Source organism: Amphibalanus amphitrite, unplaced genomic scaffold, assembly GCF_019059575.1.
Source record: "Amphibalanus amphitrite isolate SeventyFive unplaced genomic scaffold, NRLGWU_Aamphi_draft 000130F_arrow, whole genome shotgun sequence".
In the NCBI taxonomy this organism is placed as follows: domain Eukaryota; kingdom Metazoa; phylum Arthropoda; class Thecostraca; order Balanomorpha; family Balanidae; genus Amphibalanus; species Amphibalanus amphitrite.
In genome coordinates, this window is record NW_024881625.1 from 754,337 (window position 1) to 769,225 (window position 14,889).

At 50.7% G+C, this 14,889-nt stretch overlaps 1 protein-coding gene across 1 annotated transcript; it reads right to left on the reverse strand.

Annotated features, from left to right (window-relative positions):
• Positions 1 to 11,130: 11,130 nt before the first annotated feature.
• On the reverse strand, positions 11,131 to 14,629 carry LOC122381918 (ATP-dependent DNA helicase PIF1-like). The gene is made up of 2 exons (XM_043366704.1): positions 12,942 to 14,629; positions 11,131 to 12,070 (listed from the first exon to the last, which is right to left on the reverse strand). The coding sequence occupies exons 1-2, from the start codon at positions 14,627 to 14,629 to the stop codon at positions 11,131 to 11,133; spliced, it is 2,628 nt and encodes an 875-aa protein (XP_043222639.1).
• Positions 14,630 to 14,889: the final 260 nt, after the last annotated feature.

A 14,889-nucleotide genomic window follows, 5' to 3' on the forward strand; every position in this document is an offset into this window, starting at 1 on the left:
CCACCTGGTCTCGCGGCACGCCGCCACCGCCGGCTCCCGCCATAGCCAGCGCAGCGGCGAGACACGCAGACTAAGAGGCCACACAGCAGTCGTGTTGCACGCCGCCACCGGCTCCCGCCACAGCCAGCGCGGCGGAGCGGCCACCGGATATCGCGGCACGTCGCCGCCGCCGGCTCCCGCCATAGCCAGCGCAGCGGAGCGGCCACTTGGTCTTGCGGCACGGCAGCAGCCAACAGCATGATCGCCGGCACCTGCGCATTGAACATTTTATTAAAAGGTGACATTTTCTTAGAGGACCTGACACGCGACCCAGAAGAAATGCATAATATAATATATTCAAGGAAAACCTTGTTCAAAGAAATGTAAAGCATATGCTTTCAAATAAAACACAAATTGGTCCATTAGAACAAACAGAGTCAAGAAGCCCAAAAACCAAACAATGTGTTCTGTATGTTAGCAGCCCGTGAAAAGGTAACGCTGTAACTTCTGAGCGGTATGACAATATATTGTTACGTTATGTTTAAAGATTGTTGTACACGAAAACAACACAAATCATGCCGTCAGCTCCAGCCGGATAATGTCGCGTGTAAAAGCATTAGCAGCCCAATTACAACCATATCATAAGTTATCATACCTGAGTTACCGCTGCACTGATCCAGCTGGTGACCCGTCGCCGCCGCCGGCTCCAGCCATAGCCAGCGCACCGGCGCGGTACACAGAGTCCGGCCACGCTTGACGCTACAGTCTTGTTGTACGTCGCCGCCGGCTCCCGGCTATGATGCGGTGGAGAAGGCCCTTGTTGTAGTCGAGGAAGACGGGCTGCTTCCAAGGACTGCACAAGGATCGGACCATCACCACCTGCATCTTGTCGTTGGGGCCGTAGACCGCGTCGTCCGTGGAGTCGTACGCCACGCGGGGATCGATGGTGATCTCGTCGAAGGACATGACGAGCAGCCTCTCATGCGGCGTTATGGTGTCTGCGGACGAGCGCATGATCTGCAGAACTATGTCCAGGATCCTAGGTGACGTCCGGAAGCCTCGAGTCCAGCGGCGGAGGGTGGAGAGGCCAGGCAGCTGGAACTGGAACTTCTTCATGAGGAGCCGATAACATATTCTCCTTGAGCAGCAGCGATTAGCGAATCACCTATCTAGCGCGCGGAGGACGACCAGCAGCGTCACTCTGGCAGACGCCGCTGTGCTGTGCCCCAGACCGGCACAACAGCAAGGCCACACTAGAGTCTTGCGACCCGTCGCCGCCGCCGGCTCCCGCCACAGCCAGCGCAGCGGCGAGGCACGCAGACTGAGAGGCCACACTAAGGTCTTGCGGCTAGCCACCGCTGCCGGCTCTCGCCACAGCCAGCGCAGCGGCGCGTCCGCCTGGTCTCGCGGCACGCCGCCACCGCCGGCTCCCGCCATAGCCAGCGCAGCGGCGAGACACGCAGACTAAGAGGCCACACAGCAGTCGTGTTGCACGCCGCCACCGGCTCCAGTGCTGCCAGATGGGGAAGGCTGTAATCCTCCAGATCAGTTACAAAAAATCCTCCAGATTCCTCCAAATCCTATTGGTAGATATAGAAAGGCGGTCTTGGACGCTGCGGGGGGCTATACCCCCAAAAAAGTTTCACCAAATTCTAAAAACTCATCGGATTTCGAATCCTTTCGCACTGCTGTGCAGTTTAAAAGATACCTTTTCTTATAAAAGCTGTTTAGTTTTCCTATTATAAAAAAACGAATATTTTCGTCGATTTCGGGCGCTGCAGGGGGGCCGGGGGCATTTGCCCCAAATGTCCCCCTTAGACAGCCAGTAGTTTGGTACCCTCGACCCTCGTAGATACCTATAGCTACAGACTGAGACATTCTGCAGTCTCACGGTGAGGCGTGATATATCCTAACGGGTAGGGTGACGCTGGGCAGGAAAATGCCTTTTTAGTATTGCATGTGTTATATTTTTCCATGAAATTGAATATAATAATCGGGCGACAAATCCTCCAGATTTTCCTCCAGAATCAAAAATCCTCCAAAAGCGAAATTTGTCCGCAAATAGAGTTCAAAATCCTCCAGATTTGCGGAAATCCTCCAAATCTGGCAGCACTGACCGGCTCCCGCCACAGCCAGCGCGGCGGAGCGGCCACATGGCAGCAGCCAGCAGCATGCTCGCCAGCACCGCCGCGGCACCAAGTCCTGCGAATTGCAAATTTTATTAACCCGCGCCGTGCTGGGGGGGGGGCGTTTTTACGCCCCCCCCCTCAGGTTTTTCGCGAATATCTCAAAAACGGCGGCGCGCAGCGCCGCCGTTTTTGGTACACGTGTTCCTACATCATTTCCGCACATGTTGTGAAAATTTCAGACCTAGGCCGTTCAAGGTCAGGTCACCAGGTCACGTCAAGTGACCTTACCTCAGAAAAAGTTCAAAGGCTCGCTATAGCTACACCGACTGAACGATCACTTTGAAACTTTCAGCGATTGATATGAATAACAGTATGTATAAAATGTATATCTCGGATTTTTGATATCTGTGACCTAAGGTCAGGTCAATTTTGCGACCTCTCCATTATAAGTCAATGGGAGAAAATTGAAATGCGCCTCTTTTGGACGAATATCGTTCAAAACGCTCTCAAACATCGGTTCATAGGTAAACATGACACACTGAATAGGAAAAATGCACCTGTGACCCCTCTGTGTGCCCCTGAGGTCATCTCAGGTCATGAACGGTCGCCAGCAGTTTTTTGGCTATAACTTTTGATAGAGACGTGCTAGAGCGGTGAAAACACGTCAGATGTGTTCAGCTCGACGATAGGGATCGACTGATATGCAACATGACCCTTTTCGGTCAGGTCATGACCTTGACCTGAGGTCAAATTTTCAAAATGACCTTTCAAGGTCAACAAATAGTTCATTCGACGCGTCTCGACGAGAGGAACACGATGCTGGCAAAAGTAATGTCATGGCGCTTATGAGTCAAAAGTTATTGACGAAAAAACGTTTTTCGTAAAAACGGCTATTTTTGGAGTTTTTGCCCTCTGGAGGCTAAACCGTTGGCCTGAGGTCAAATCTGAGAACATTACTCAGAAAGGTCTGTAAAAGGGCTATCGAATGCGCTTTTCCGCGGCGCTGTAGCTCTATCGGTTCCCGAGATAGCCGTTGGCAGTTTCCAAAATGTTGAAATAGTCAACATTTTACCTTTGGTGACCTCTGGTGACCTGACCTTTGACCTGACCCAAAAAATGACCGAAGTGTTTTCGTCCTTATTTTTGACACTCTTTCGATTGCCGCTTACCGCGTGTCGCTACGTGGCCCAGGAGCCGAGTTAGACGGGGGGGGCGTGAAAACGCCCCCCCCCCCCCAGCACTCGGCGGAAAGTTCAGGCCACCAGCACGGCGCGGGTTAATAGGTGGCATTTTCTTAGAGGGCCAGACACGCGATCCAGATGAAATGCATAAAATAATATATTTATGGAAAACTTTGGTATTGGTAAGGTAAGGTAAGGTAAGAAATGTAAGGCATATGATTTCAAATGAAACACAAACTGGTCCATTAGACCAAACGGAGTCAAGACGACCAAAAACCAAACAATGTGTTCCATATGTTAGCAGCCCGTGAAAGGTAATGCTGTAACTTCTGAGCTATAGCAAAACATTTCTATGTTATGTTTCTTTAAAGATTGTTGCACACAAACACAGCACAAATCATGCCGTCAACTCCAGCTGGATAATGACGCGTGTGAAAGCATTAGCAGCTCAATTGCAATATTATAAGTTATCATACCTGAGTTTCCGCTGAACTGATCCAGCTGGTGTCTTGCGACCAGTTGCCACCGCAGGCTCCTGCCACAGCCGGTGTCCGGACAAATTGCCGAAAGGCGATTTACCGAATGTCATTTTGCCGAATGCATTTCGCCGAATGTCATTTTGCCGATGTGCTTTTTGCCGACGTGTCAAAAAGTCGAAATGCTAAAAGTCGAAATGCCATTTGCCGACATGCCTTTTTGCCGAAATGCCAATTTGCCGAAATGCTTATTAGTCGAAATGTAAATTTGCCGAAATGCTATTTGCCGAAATGTCGATTAGTCGAAATATCAATTAGTCGAAATGTAAATTTGCCGAATTGTAAATTTGCCGAAATGTCAATTTGCCGAAATGTCAATTTGTCGAAATGTCAATTTGCCGAAATGTCCATTTGCCAAAATGTCAATTTGCCGAAATGTCAATTTGCCGAAATGTCAATTTGCCGAAATGTCAATCTGCAACCTAGGTTAACCTAGGTTAGGTTAGGTTACGTAAGGTGGTGTTTATATACTTAGGACCGATCACCAATTTACTTTTGGTGCAATCCCCAAGTAAGAAGCAAATCACATGATATCCTTTGACCTCCTGATTTCATATCTATGGCACAAACAAGTTTAACAGCACCAATACCATGTGGAAATAAACATCAAATTGCTCGTGGCGAAGCAGTGCAGTGCCGAAGGCAATTCCTTAAGAGAGATTAGAGGCAAAGGTAAGTTAAATATTTTTAGGTTAACCCTCGCCGGCCGAGGGGGGTGCGGGTGCCGCACCCCCATCGGTTTTTTTCGCGATAGCTCCGAACACGCTGGCGATAGAGAGCTGAAACTTGGCATACCTGACCTTTGATTCAAGTCGGATCTTTTTACACCAACCGCATTTTTGGGTCAGGTCAGGTCACCGACCTATGACGTCATAAGTGAACCTCTGCACGGTCTTCAGATGTCGCAACTTCGCAACGCTCTCACGGCAAGAGGAGCGTTCACAGGGAAATGAAGCTTGCAGGACCTAATATCCATTACGAGTCTCACATGACCGTGACCTGAGGTCAACACCCTAAGTTGACCTGACCCAAACAAAAATTATATCCTTTGACGCGCCTAAGCAAGGCAAACACGATGCTGCCAAAATCGCGGCCCTGCGGCCCTTTGTGGCGAAGTTATTCGCCAAAAACTGAACCGTACCTTGGGGCACTTGACCTGACCTCAGAGGTCACCGGTTGACGTAGGACCTTAAAATCGGATATCAATCTCTGCGTCTCGTAACGGCGCACACGCTCGTTTTTTTTCCGCGACGCGCCAGCTCCATCAGGGGCGAAACGACTAATAAGCATTTCGGCAAATTGGCATTTCGGCAAAAAGGCATGTCGGCAAATGGCATTTCGACTTTTTGACACGTCGGCAAAAAGCACATCGGCAAAATGACATTCGGCGAAATGCATTCGGCAAAATGACATTCGGCAAATCGCCTTTCAGCGATTACCACCTCGGCCGGCGCGTATGTAGAAAACCAATAGGTCCGGTGAGGGTTAAATTGTTGTGTATCTGGCTTCAGGCCTTCGGCCTGAAGCCTGATGCACAATCACTTAACCTAAAAATAATTGACTTATCATTGTCTGAAATCTATTCATGTGAGTATCTTCTTCCTTATCCACGGGTAGGCAAAAATCAGTAGGTCAGGTTAGGTAAGGTTTGGTTATGTTTTTCATATACTTTGGTGACATGTAAGTGGGTTTCTTTACCTTTGAAAAGCGAGTCGGTCCTAAAGGTAATACCTACTTACGGGTCAGGTTAGGTTTGGTTAGGTTAGGTTAATTTCGGCTAATTGGCATTTCGACTAATTGACTTTTCGGTAAATTGACATTTCAACTAATTGACACTTCGGCAAATTTACATTTCGGCTAATTAGCATTTCGGCAAATTAGCATTTCGGCGAATTGACATTTCGACTAATCGACATTTCGGCAAATTGACATTTCGACTAATTAGCATTTCGGCAAATTAGCATTTCGGCGAATTGACATTTCGACTAATTGACTTTTCGGCAAATTGACATTTCGGCAAATTGACATTTTCGGCTTATTGCACGTCGGCAAAAAGGCATGTCGGCAAATTGCATTTCGACTTTTAGCACTTCGCCCTTTTGACACGTCGGCAAAAAGACACGTCGGCAAAATGCATTCGACATATTGACATTCGGTGAATAAGCATTCGGCAAAATGCAGTTCGGCAAATTGTCCTGTAACCGCCACAGCCAGCATAGCGGCGCGGCACACAGACTGAGAGACCACGTTAAGGTCTTGTGGCTAGCCGCTGCTGCCGGCTCCCGCCACAGCCAGTGCTGCAGCATGTCCACCTGGTCTTGCGGCACGCAGAAGCCACACACAAAAGTCTTGTGGCACGCAGAGGCCACACAAGTCTTGTGACGAGCAGAGGCCACACAGTCTTGTGACGAGCAGAGACCACACAGTCTTGTGACACGCAGAGGCAACACACAGTCGTGTGACGCACAGAGGCCCGACATAAGTCTTGCAGGACGCAGAGAGGCCACACTAATGCACAGCAGCGATACACGCAGACTGAGAGGCCAACATTTGGAGCCTGTTCTGCTCCATACAAATTCCGGTGAATCTGCACCAGCACAGCACCATGCTGATGCATGGTGACTCCACACTAGACCGACATCAATGGAGAGCCCAGCCAATGCACTAGTCAAGTAATCCCACCTGAACAATTTTGATCTGTGACTTGCCAAAGAATATAGGTACACTTATGGCAGAGAGGGACATGACATCGTCCAGCAAGCTTTTCAGAATCAGGATCACCCATTCCATTCCAAGAGCCTGAATGACTGGACTTCGAAACGTACCTACCAAGAACCAATTTTGTTCAATTTTGGCACTTCAGAATCACTTGCAATCAGTGCGCGCCCCTCATATGCACAACGCCGTCTAGCAATTTCAATATTCATCTTGAAAATCCAATTCTAATTAACCATACACAGCACAACAAAACAAACCTAGCTAACATATCTCGGGCAACATGGCGTCGGCGACGGAAGTGGCGCACGTCGCCATTGTTCATATACGGTTTATAACAAAAACGATATAGTTTTTGACAAATTTAGCCATTTTCCGTAAAACCATATGTTTAATGAGGTACTAGATGGCATGTTTTGCGCTATAACTGTGCGTTTTGATAGATGCGTTTGAGGGGGCATTAGTTTGGGTGTGGGAACTTGTGATTGTTATTTGTCTTATTTTGTCGGAGTTGGATATTTGTTTGAACGGCATGGTATGCTGGTGCTGGTTGCGGGTTGTTAGAGCCTTTCTCGTGGTTTGCCTTTATCGAACTCAAACCCATCCTACCCTACCCTACCCTAACCTACCCATACCCTACCTTACTAATAACCTACACATAGTTACCCTTCTCATACTCGATTAAAGTAGCGTATCAAATTTGAGCGCAATCGGCCCAGCCGTTCTTGAGATGTATAAGTGGACCCCTCACGTGCGCACGTGCAATCGATCCACCCTACCTGTCACACATGACCATGCATCGCCAGCTGAGTGCCCCCTCCACCCACAGTCCAAGTTTCAGCGCAATCGGCCCAGTAGCAGCTGAGTTATTCCTAGTACAAAAATGTGCTGTTTACTGGTAGGTGCTTATTTTCAGTGTTTGGAATTCCCCTTGGCGGGCGGTGCATTGCAGCCCATGCTTTGATAGCTATGGTCAAAAGTTGAATGACTTGCCGGCCATAAGCCATCGATCGGATTTTGTCGAAAAATACTGGTAACGTTAACAAAACACGGTCACATGCTTGAGTCATTTTCACAAAAGTTTATTGACTTTTCGATAATATTTTGGGTGGATATTGGTCAGAAAAGAATGCTCTTTCCGAATATGTAGGTTTCATAGCGATTGATCAGCGTTTTCAATACGTTTTGATGTTGTAAAGGACGTCGCGCTCCGCGCGAATCAAATTTTCAAATTAATTTTTCATTATTAAGGAAATGGTACGGATCATCAGTTTTTGTTTGCTATTCTCTGATTACACATACATTTGTCTGCAAAATCATACAACACCGATTTCATTCCGTCAAGCCGTTTTCCAGCGGCATCGGTTTTCTTCCCACAATGCATGAAATCGGTCATTTTTTCACAACCGGGGGTGCTGTCTTGCACGTGGCGCGTGCTATACAATGAAACCATATCAATACGCTAGTTCCATCTCTCCTCTATCCAGTGGTGAAAACCGCTTCTCGCTGCGCCCACCCGTTGCCGACTTATACAGCCGGGAAGCAGGCGCCGCAGGCCGGTTTTCGTCCGATGTTCGTTTTGAGCGTTTCCTGTGTTAACCCTATGGCGCACGCGAGCGCGTGCTGACAGCGCACCCCTGGGCCAATCCGTCCCAAATTTTAATACAGAGGTCGCCTCAACCCAGAGATTCGACATGCCAAATTTCACGTCGATACGCGGCGCCTTTCAGGCGCAATAAGACACATAAGGCATGACACACGTACAGACATCTTATAAATCATAATATAGACTAGATGGCATGTTTTGCACTATAACTGTGCGTTTTGATGGATGCATTTGAGGAGGCATTATTTTGGGTGTGGGAACTTATGATTTTTATTTGTCTTATTTTGTCGGAGTTGGATATTTGTTTGAACGGCATGGTATGCTGGTGCTGGTTGCGGGTTGTTAGAGCCTTTCTCATGGTTTGCCTTTATCGAACTCAAACCCACCCTACCCTACCCTAACCTACCCATATGCTACCTTACTAATAACCTACACATAGTTAACCTTCTCATACTCGATTAAAGTAACGTACCAAATTTGAGCGCAATCGGCCCAGCCGTTCTTGAGATATAAAACTGGCCCGCTGCACGTGCGCACGCGCTAACTGAGACTCCATATGACTTGTGCCAGCCACCTTTCTAAATTGTCCCCAACAGTGAACAAAATTTGAGCGAAATCGGCCCAGCCGTTCTTGAGATGTATAAGTGGACCCCTCACGTGCGCACGTGCAATCGGTCCACCCCACCTGCGACACATGGCCGTGCATCGCCAGGTGAGTGCCCCCTCCACCCACAGTCAAAGTTTCAGCACAATCGGCCCAGTACCGGCTAAGTTATTGCTAATACAAATTTGTTGTTTACTGGGGAGCACCTATTTTGTGTTTCCGAATTCCTCTTGGCGGGCGGTGCATTGCAGCCCATGCTTTGATAGCTATTGTCAAAAGTTGAATGACTTGCCGGCCATAAGCCATCGATCGGATTTTGTCGAAAAATACCGGTAACGTTAACAAAACACGGTCGTATGTTTGAGTCATTTTCACGAAAGTTTATTGACTTTTCGATAATATTTTGGGTGGATATTGGTCAGAAAAGAATGGTCTTTCCGAATATGTAGGTTTCATAGCGATTGAGAAGCGTTTTCAATACGTTTTGATGTTGTAAAGGACATCGCGCTCCGCGCGAATCAAATTTTCCAATTATTTTTTCATTATTAAAGAAATGGTACGGATCATCAGTTTTTATTTGCTTTCCTATCATTACACGTACATTTGTCTGTAAAATGGCACCACACTGATTTCATTCCGTCAGGCCGTTTTCCAGCGGCATCCATTTTCCCGTCACAATGCACTAAATCGGTCATTTTTTGACAACCGGGGGTGCTGTCTTGCACGTGGCGCGTGCTATGCTATGAAACCATATCGATACGCTAGTTCCATCTCTCCTCTATCCATTGGTGGCAATCCCATCTCGCTGCGGTCACCCATCGCCGAGTTATAAGCCCGGGAGAGGAGCGCTGCAAGCCCGATTTTCGCCCGTTGGCGGTTTTCGCCGTCCCCGTGTTAAGCCTATGGGAGCACCCTTTTGCACGTGCCGACGGCGCACCCCTGGACCGATCCGTCCCAAATTTTAATACAGAGGTCACATCAACCCATCGATTCGGCATGCCAAATTTCACGTCGCTACGCGGCGCCTTTCAGGCGCAATAAGACACATAAGGCATGACAGTCGCAGGCACGCACGCACGGACATGTTATAATTCATAATATAGACTAGATGGCCATGTTTGCGCGATAACTGTACGTTTGGATAGATACGTTTGAGGGGGCATTAGTTTGGGTGTATGCGGTTATATTTTTATTTGTATGAGCTAGGTGAAGTTTGACATTTGGTTTTAATTGAACTGTATGGTATGCTGGTGCTGATTACCGGGTTGTTTGAGTCTTTCGGATGTTGGGCCCTTATGCACTCAAACTTAACATACACTATACCTACCCTACCCTACCCAGGATGGATGGATGGATACACGCGATAGCTGTACGTTTCGATGGCTATTGTTCATGGGGCCATTAGTTTGATGTATGAGGTTATATTTTTATTTGTATGAGTTAGGTGAAATTTGATACTTTAAAGTGTATGGTATGCCGGTGCTGATTACGGGTTGTTTGAGTCTTTCGCATGCTGGCCGCTTATGCACTCAACCTCACCATACGCTACACTACCCTACCCTACCCAGAAGCTCTACTCAACACATACCAAACCATACTTTACTTCTTGCCTTACCCGTAAGACGCTGGTTGTATCAGTCACCACCGCGACTGAGAAGATGCTGTCGGAGAATCCAGCGCAGCGCTTGTGCGTCCTTTTGTCTTCAGCGGGGCTGACACTAAGTCATGTCGTGATAAGAAGTGGAAGCAGCTGCAGTGTGCAGGTGACAGTACATGCCAGGTTTCTGCAACGTAATCAAATCTAGTGAATACAACAGTGAAATACTTACGTGTCGCTCTGTGTGGCTATTAGCTTTTACCCCGCAACCCGCCACGTGGAGGCTGCCACATCGGGTTGCGTCTCTATTTAACGCCCGAGACCCCTCACCGGGTGCAGAGCGCACACCTCTGGTGAGGGAAGACACGGCGGCCGTGGGCAGCGGCAATAAGGCCCCCCGAGAAGTACTCGGTGTGTGCTACTCGCAGCCGATTGTATAGCTGGAGGCAAACGCCCATTGTTAGATGTGCTCTCAAATATCAAAATATATCATCAAATATCAAATATATCATCAGAGCATATCAAACATGTTTTATAACATGCCACTCAATACATTGATTTATCCTCAAAATATAAGTTGCGCTCGCGCATTGGAGGTCACCAAAGCCAGTTGCGGCATTATGTTAAATGTGTAAATTTTCCACTTGACGGCGCATTGGCTCGCCAGGATTGATCCGTCCTGCATCACGGTCGGCCGGCCGTTTTCTCCTCGTTGCTCCTCGCTCCTCCTCTCCGCGTTGCTCGTAGCGCTCTGGCTACCCGTCGCCTCTGCGACCCGTTGATCTACCGGCCTTCACCTCGGCCCATCACCTCCGTGTACACCACATTGGGTGTTGCGCCCTGGCCACCTCTGGGCAGCGCGATCCTCAGATCCGCCGGCCGGCCGACCCGCGATGCAGCGACGTACAGCTGCCCGTGGCTGAACACTGGCTCCTCCAGAAAGACCGCGACCCGACCGAGCGTCTGCCCCTGGGCTTTGTTCACCGTCATGGCGAAACCTGGCCGCACGGGGAACTGGCGACGCTCCCAGCGGAAGGGAAACGCGTCATCCGGGGGCTGGAGTGGGAGCCGTGGAATTAGCACCTGCCTTCCGGCGTTTTTGCCGCAGGCGATAGTGGCCTCCATGAGTCGCGGGCTGATGATACGACCAGCGATAAGTCGCGTGCCATTGCACAGTCCGTCAGTGGCGGACAGATTACGAAGTAACATGAGTGGCATGCCTGGCTTTATCATCAAGCAGTGAGGTGGGAAGCCGGGAGCGCACAGAGTGTTAAGATACTCATGTGGAATATCCAGCTGCTCGGCCTCCTCCACCAGACTGTCGGCGCTCAGCAGGCGGACGGCCTCTCCGGGGAAGCGCTCGGTGACTGCGGCGTTCAGCTCGTCGACCCGAGTGTTTCGCGGCGCGAGCACAGCCCGCGACGCCATCCACTCCCGGTCGCCGTGTCGCCCTGCCAGGTCATCAAACACCCAGTCAATGACAGCGTCGATATCGGCGTCCATCACCAGGTGCGGGGGCAGCTGAACAAACCCATCCTCGGGGCCCTCTGCGCGCCCCTCTCCCAGCTCGAGCAGCCAGTCACAGAACGCCCGCAGCTCTGGACCGTCCGGCCCGGCTGCCCGCCGCGCCCGCATGTTCTCCAGCAGCGGCGCCACAATGAAGTGACGCCACAGCGCTGACCGCCGCAGACAGGCGTCCACCACCTGTGCGCGGGTACCGTGCCTGAAACGGACAAAAATATGCATATAAAAACGCGCCGAGACGGCCACTTATGCTCAGAAATGGCTGTTTAGCCGGCGCCCTGGTGGGGGTCTAAGCCACAGGGGAAAAACTAAAGCATTAACATTTTTCGGGAAACGTTTTTCTGCGAAACTTTCTCATCAAGGTTGTACTGTCGATTTTATCTGCGACGCATTTCGCTCGTTGAGACGCGTCGAATGAAGTATAATCTCACCTCAAAAGACCGACTGCAAAATCTGACCTAGGGTCGAGGTCGTGACCCTATCGGTAAAGGTCATGTGTCATAACTGTCAATTTGTATCGTTTAACTGAATCCATCTGACTAACGTGTTTGCATCGCTCTAACATGTTTACTTAAAGTTATCGCAAAAAACTGCTGGATGACCCGTCTTAATCTTAATCTGGAGACCCGTTGACGTTATGTGACCGGAGGTAAGAATTAACTCATATGATGCACAATTGATTTATTATCGGCCATAACAAATTTAGCTCAGATTTCTTTACTGGGCTCACTGTGTGGGCGAGTGTGAGTGTAAACTGGCGAGTGTGGTCAAAAAGCCCCTCCCACCAGGGCGAAGCTAAATAAACCACAAAACATGCGGTCTACGACCAATCTGCTGCGGCAGTGTGAACGACGCTGGCATCGATATAAATCAGTGAATACGTTTTGAAGGCATAACGGTTGAATGTTCATGGCTACGACTTAGTTCACATGTTAAATTGCAATAATGCGATTGCGCCGAAGAGCATTATATCAGTTGTATTCAATTACACTAATAATAGCAAACGTAACAGATATTTTTGTATATACATTTTTTCTCATCCACACTGAATGCCTGTTGTTGTTAGTTACCTGATGACTGGGAGAATTTGGCGGAAATCCCCGCCCAGCACGAGGACTTTTCCGCCGAACGGCTCCTCGCTGCCAGTGACGTCACGCAGCGTGCGGTCGAACGCCTCTAGGTGGTGACGGTGGGCCATAGGCGCCTCGTCCCACACGATGAGCGCCGTCCGTCGGATGAGCTCCGCCAGCGGGCTCTGCGCGCTGATGGCGCACGTTGATGTCGCGTCCACCTGCAGCGGTGCCTTAAAACGCGAGTGGTATGTGCGCCCGCCGTCCAGCAGAGTGGCAGCGATTCCACTGAAGGCCACAGCGAGCGCTACCATACCCCGCGAGCGCACCGCCGCCAGCAGCGTGTTGAAGACGTACGTCTTTCCGGTGCCGCCAGCGGCGTCCACGAACACGGCCAGCGGACGCCGCCCGTCGACGGCCGTCATCACCAGGTCGAAGACGTGGCGCTGCGGCGGCAGCAGAGTGGGCAGCTGGATGGCCACCTGGTCTCTGAGCGCTGCTGCGTCATACTCCAGCTCCTCTTGAATGAGCCGCGGCAGCTGGCGCAGCTCGGCGGCCTGCTGCAGCTCAGCCGCCCGCGCCCGCTGATCGGGCGTCACCTCCGGCAGACCGAAGTCTCGAAGCTCTTTGCCGGCCTGCTGTAGCTGCCGCTCCAGCTCCACCAGTGTCAGAGCAGCGCGCAGCTCGTCCGGCAGGTCGCGATGACGACGGCCGAAGTCATCAGACATGGCGTCCAGGTGACGCCGGAACAGCTCTGACGGATCGGCTGGTGCGCAGAAGAGCAGCAGCGTCACGAAGAGGCGCCGGATTTGAGCCGGCATCTGTGCGTGCGCCGCGTCCTCCATCGTCACCTCCCACTCGCGGTCGTCCTGCAGAAGGCCGCGCAGACAGCACGCCTCACGATAGGTGGCACAGACCACGCCGTCCACGGTGCGCAGCTCCTCAAAGGACGCCGCCCCCGCGACGTGGTGCAGCAGCACCCGGAGGTAGAACACGTCGCCGTGACGTGGTGAGAGGCTCACCACGCGGCCGATTGCCTCTGCCGCCTGCTGTTGGCGCCGTTTGCGCCACACCTTCTGGCCGGCCTGCCAGGTATACCGCGACGGGAAGTCCGGGTAGAGCAGTCGGCGGCAGTCCGGGTCGGCGGCGGCCGACTCCCGGTTATACTCCAGCCAGGCGGTGAGATGGGTGCGTCGGGCGGCCTGAGCCGCCTGCCGCTCCTGTCCCGGCTCGAAGTACACCAGCTGGTGATCCTCGAGGTGCACCTGTAGAGCGACCACGTTCGGCTGCCGCTGGCTCATCGGCATGTCGAACAGACGCCAGCAGGCCTCACTGGCGCCGATCGAGCGCATGTCCTGGTACTCGGCGATCTCGTCATCGCCGCCGATCAGGTTGTCAGCGCGCACCATCTGGCGGTCCGGGCCCTTGTAGATGTACCTGAAAAGATACTTGACACTCTGCACCGAACAGCACACCTCCACGTTCACGTGAGCCTCATATTTCAGGGACAGGTACGGAGAGAAGGGTACCACCCACTGGTTGGTGATGAGCCGTCCGTCACGCACCAACTCATGGCCGCCCTCGGCCGCCGGTCGCCGCCTGTAGACAGGGTACGGATGGTCATCCCGCCACTCTGTCTCGTGGGCGAACGGCTTGGGAAAGCCCTTGGAGCAGCGGCCGCCGTCCATGCAGGTGCTTGAGTCATTTTCATAAAAGTTTATTGACTTTTCGATAATGTTTTGGGTGGATATTGGTCAGAAAAGAATGCTCTTTCCGAATATGTAGGTTTCATAGCGATTGATCAGCGTTTTCAATACGTTTTGATGTTGTAAAAGACAACGCGCTCCGCGCGAATCAAATTTTCAAATTAATTTTTCATTTTTAAGGAAATGGTACGGATCATCACTTTTTATTTGTTTTCCTATCATTACACGTACATTTGTCTGCA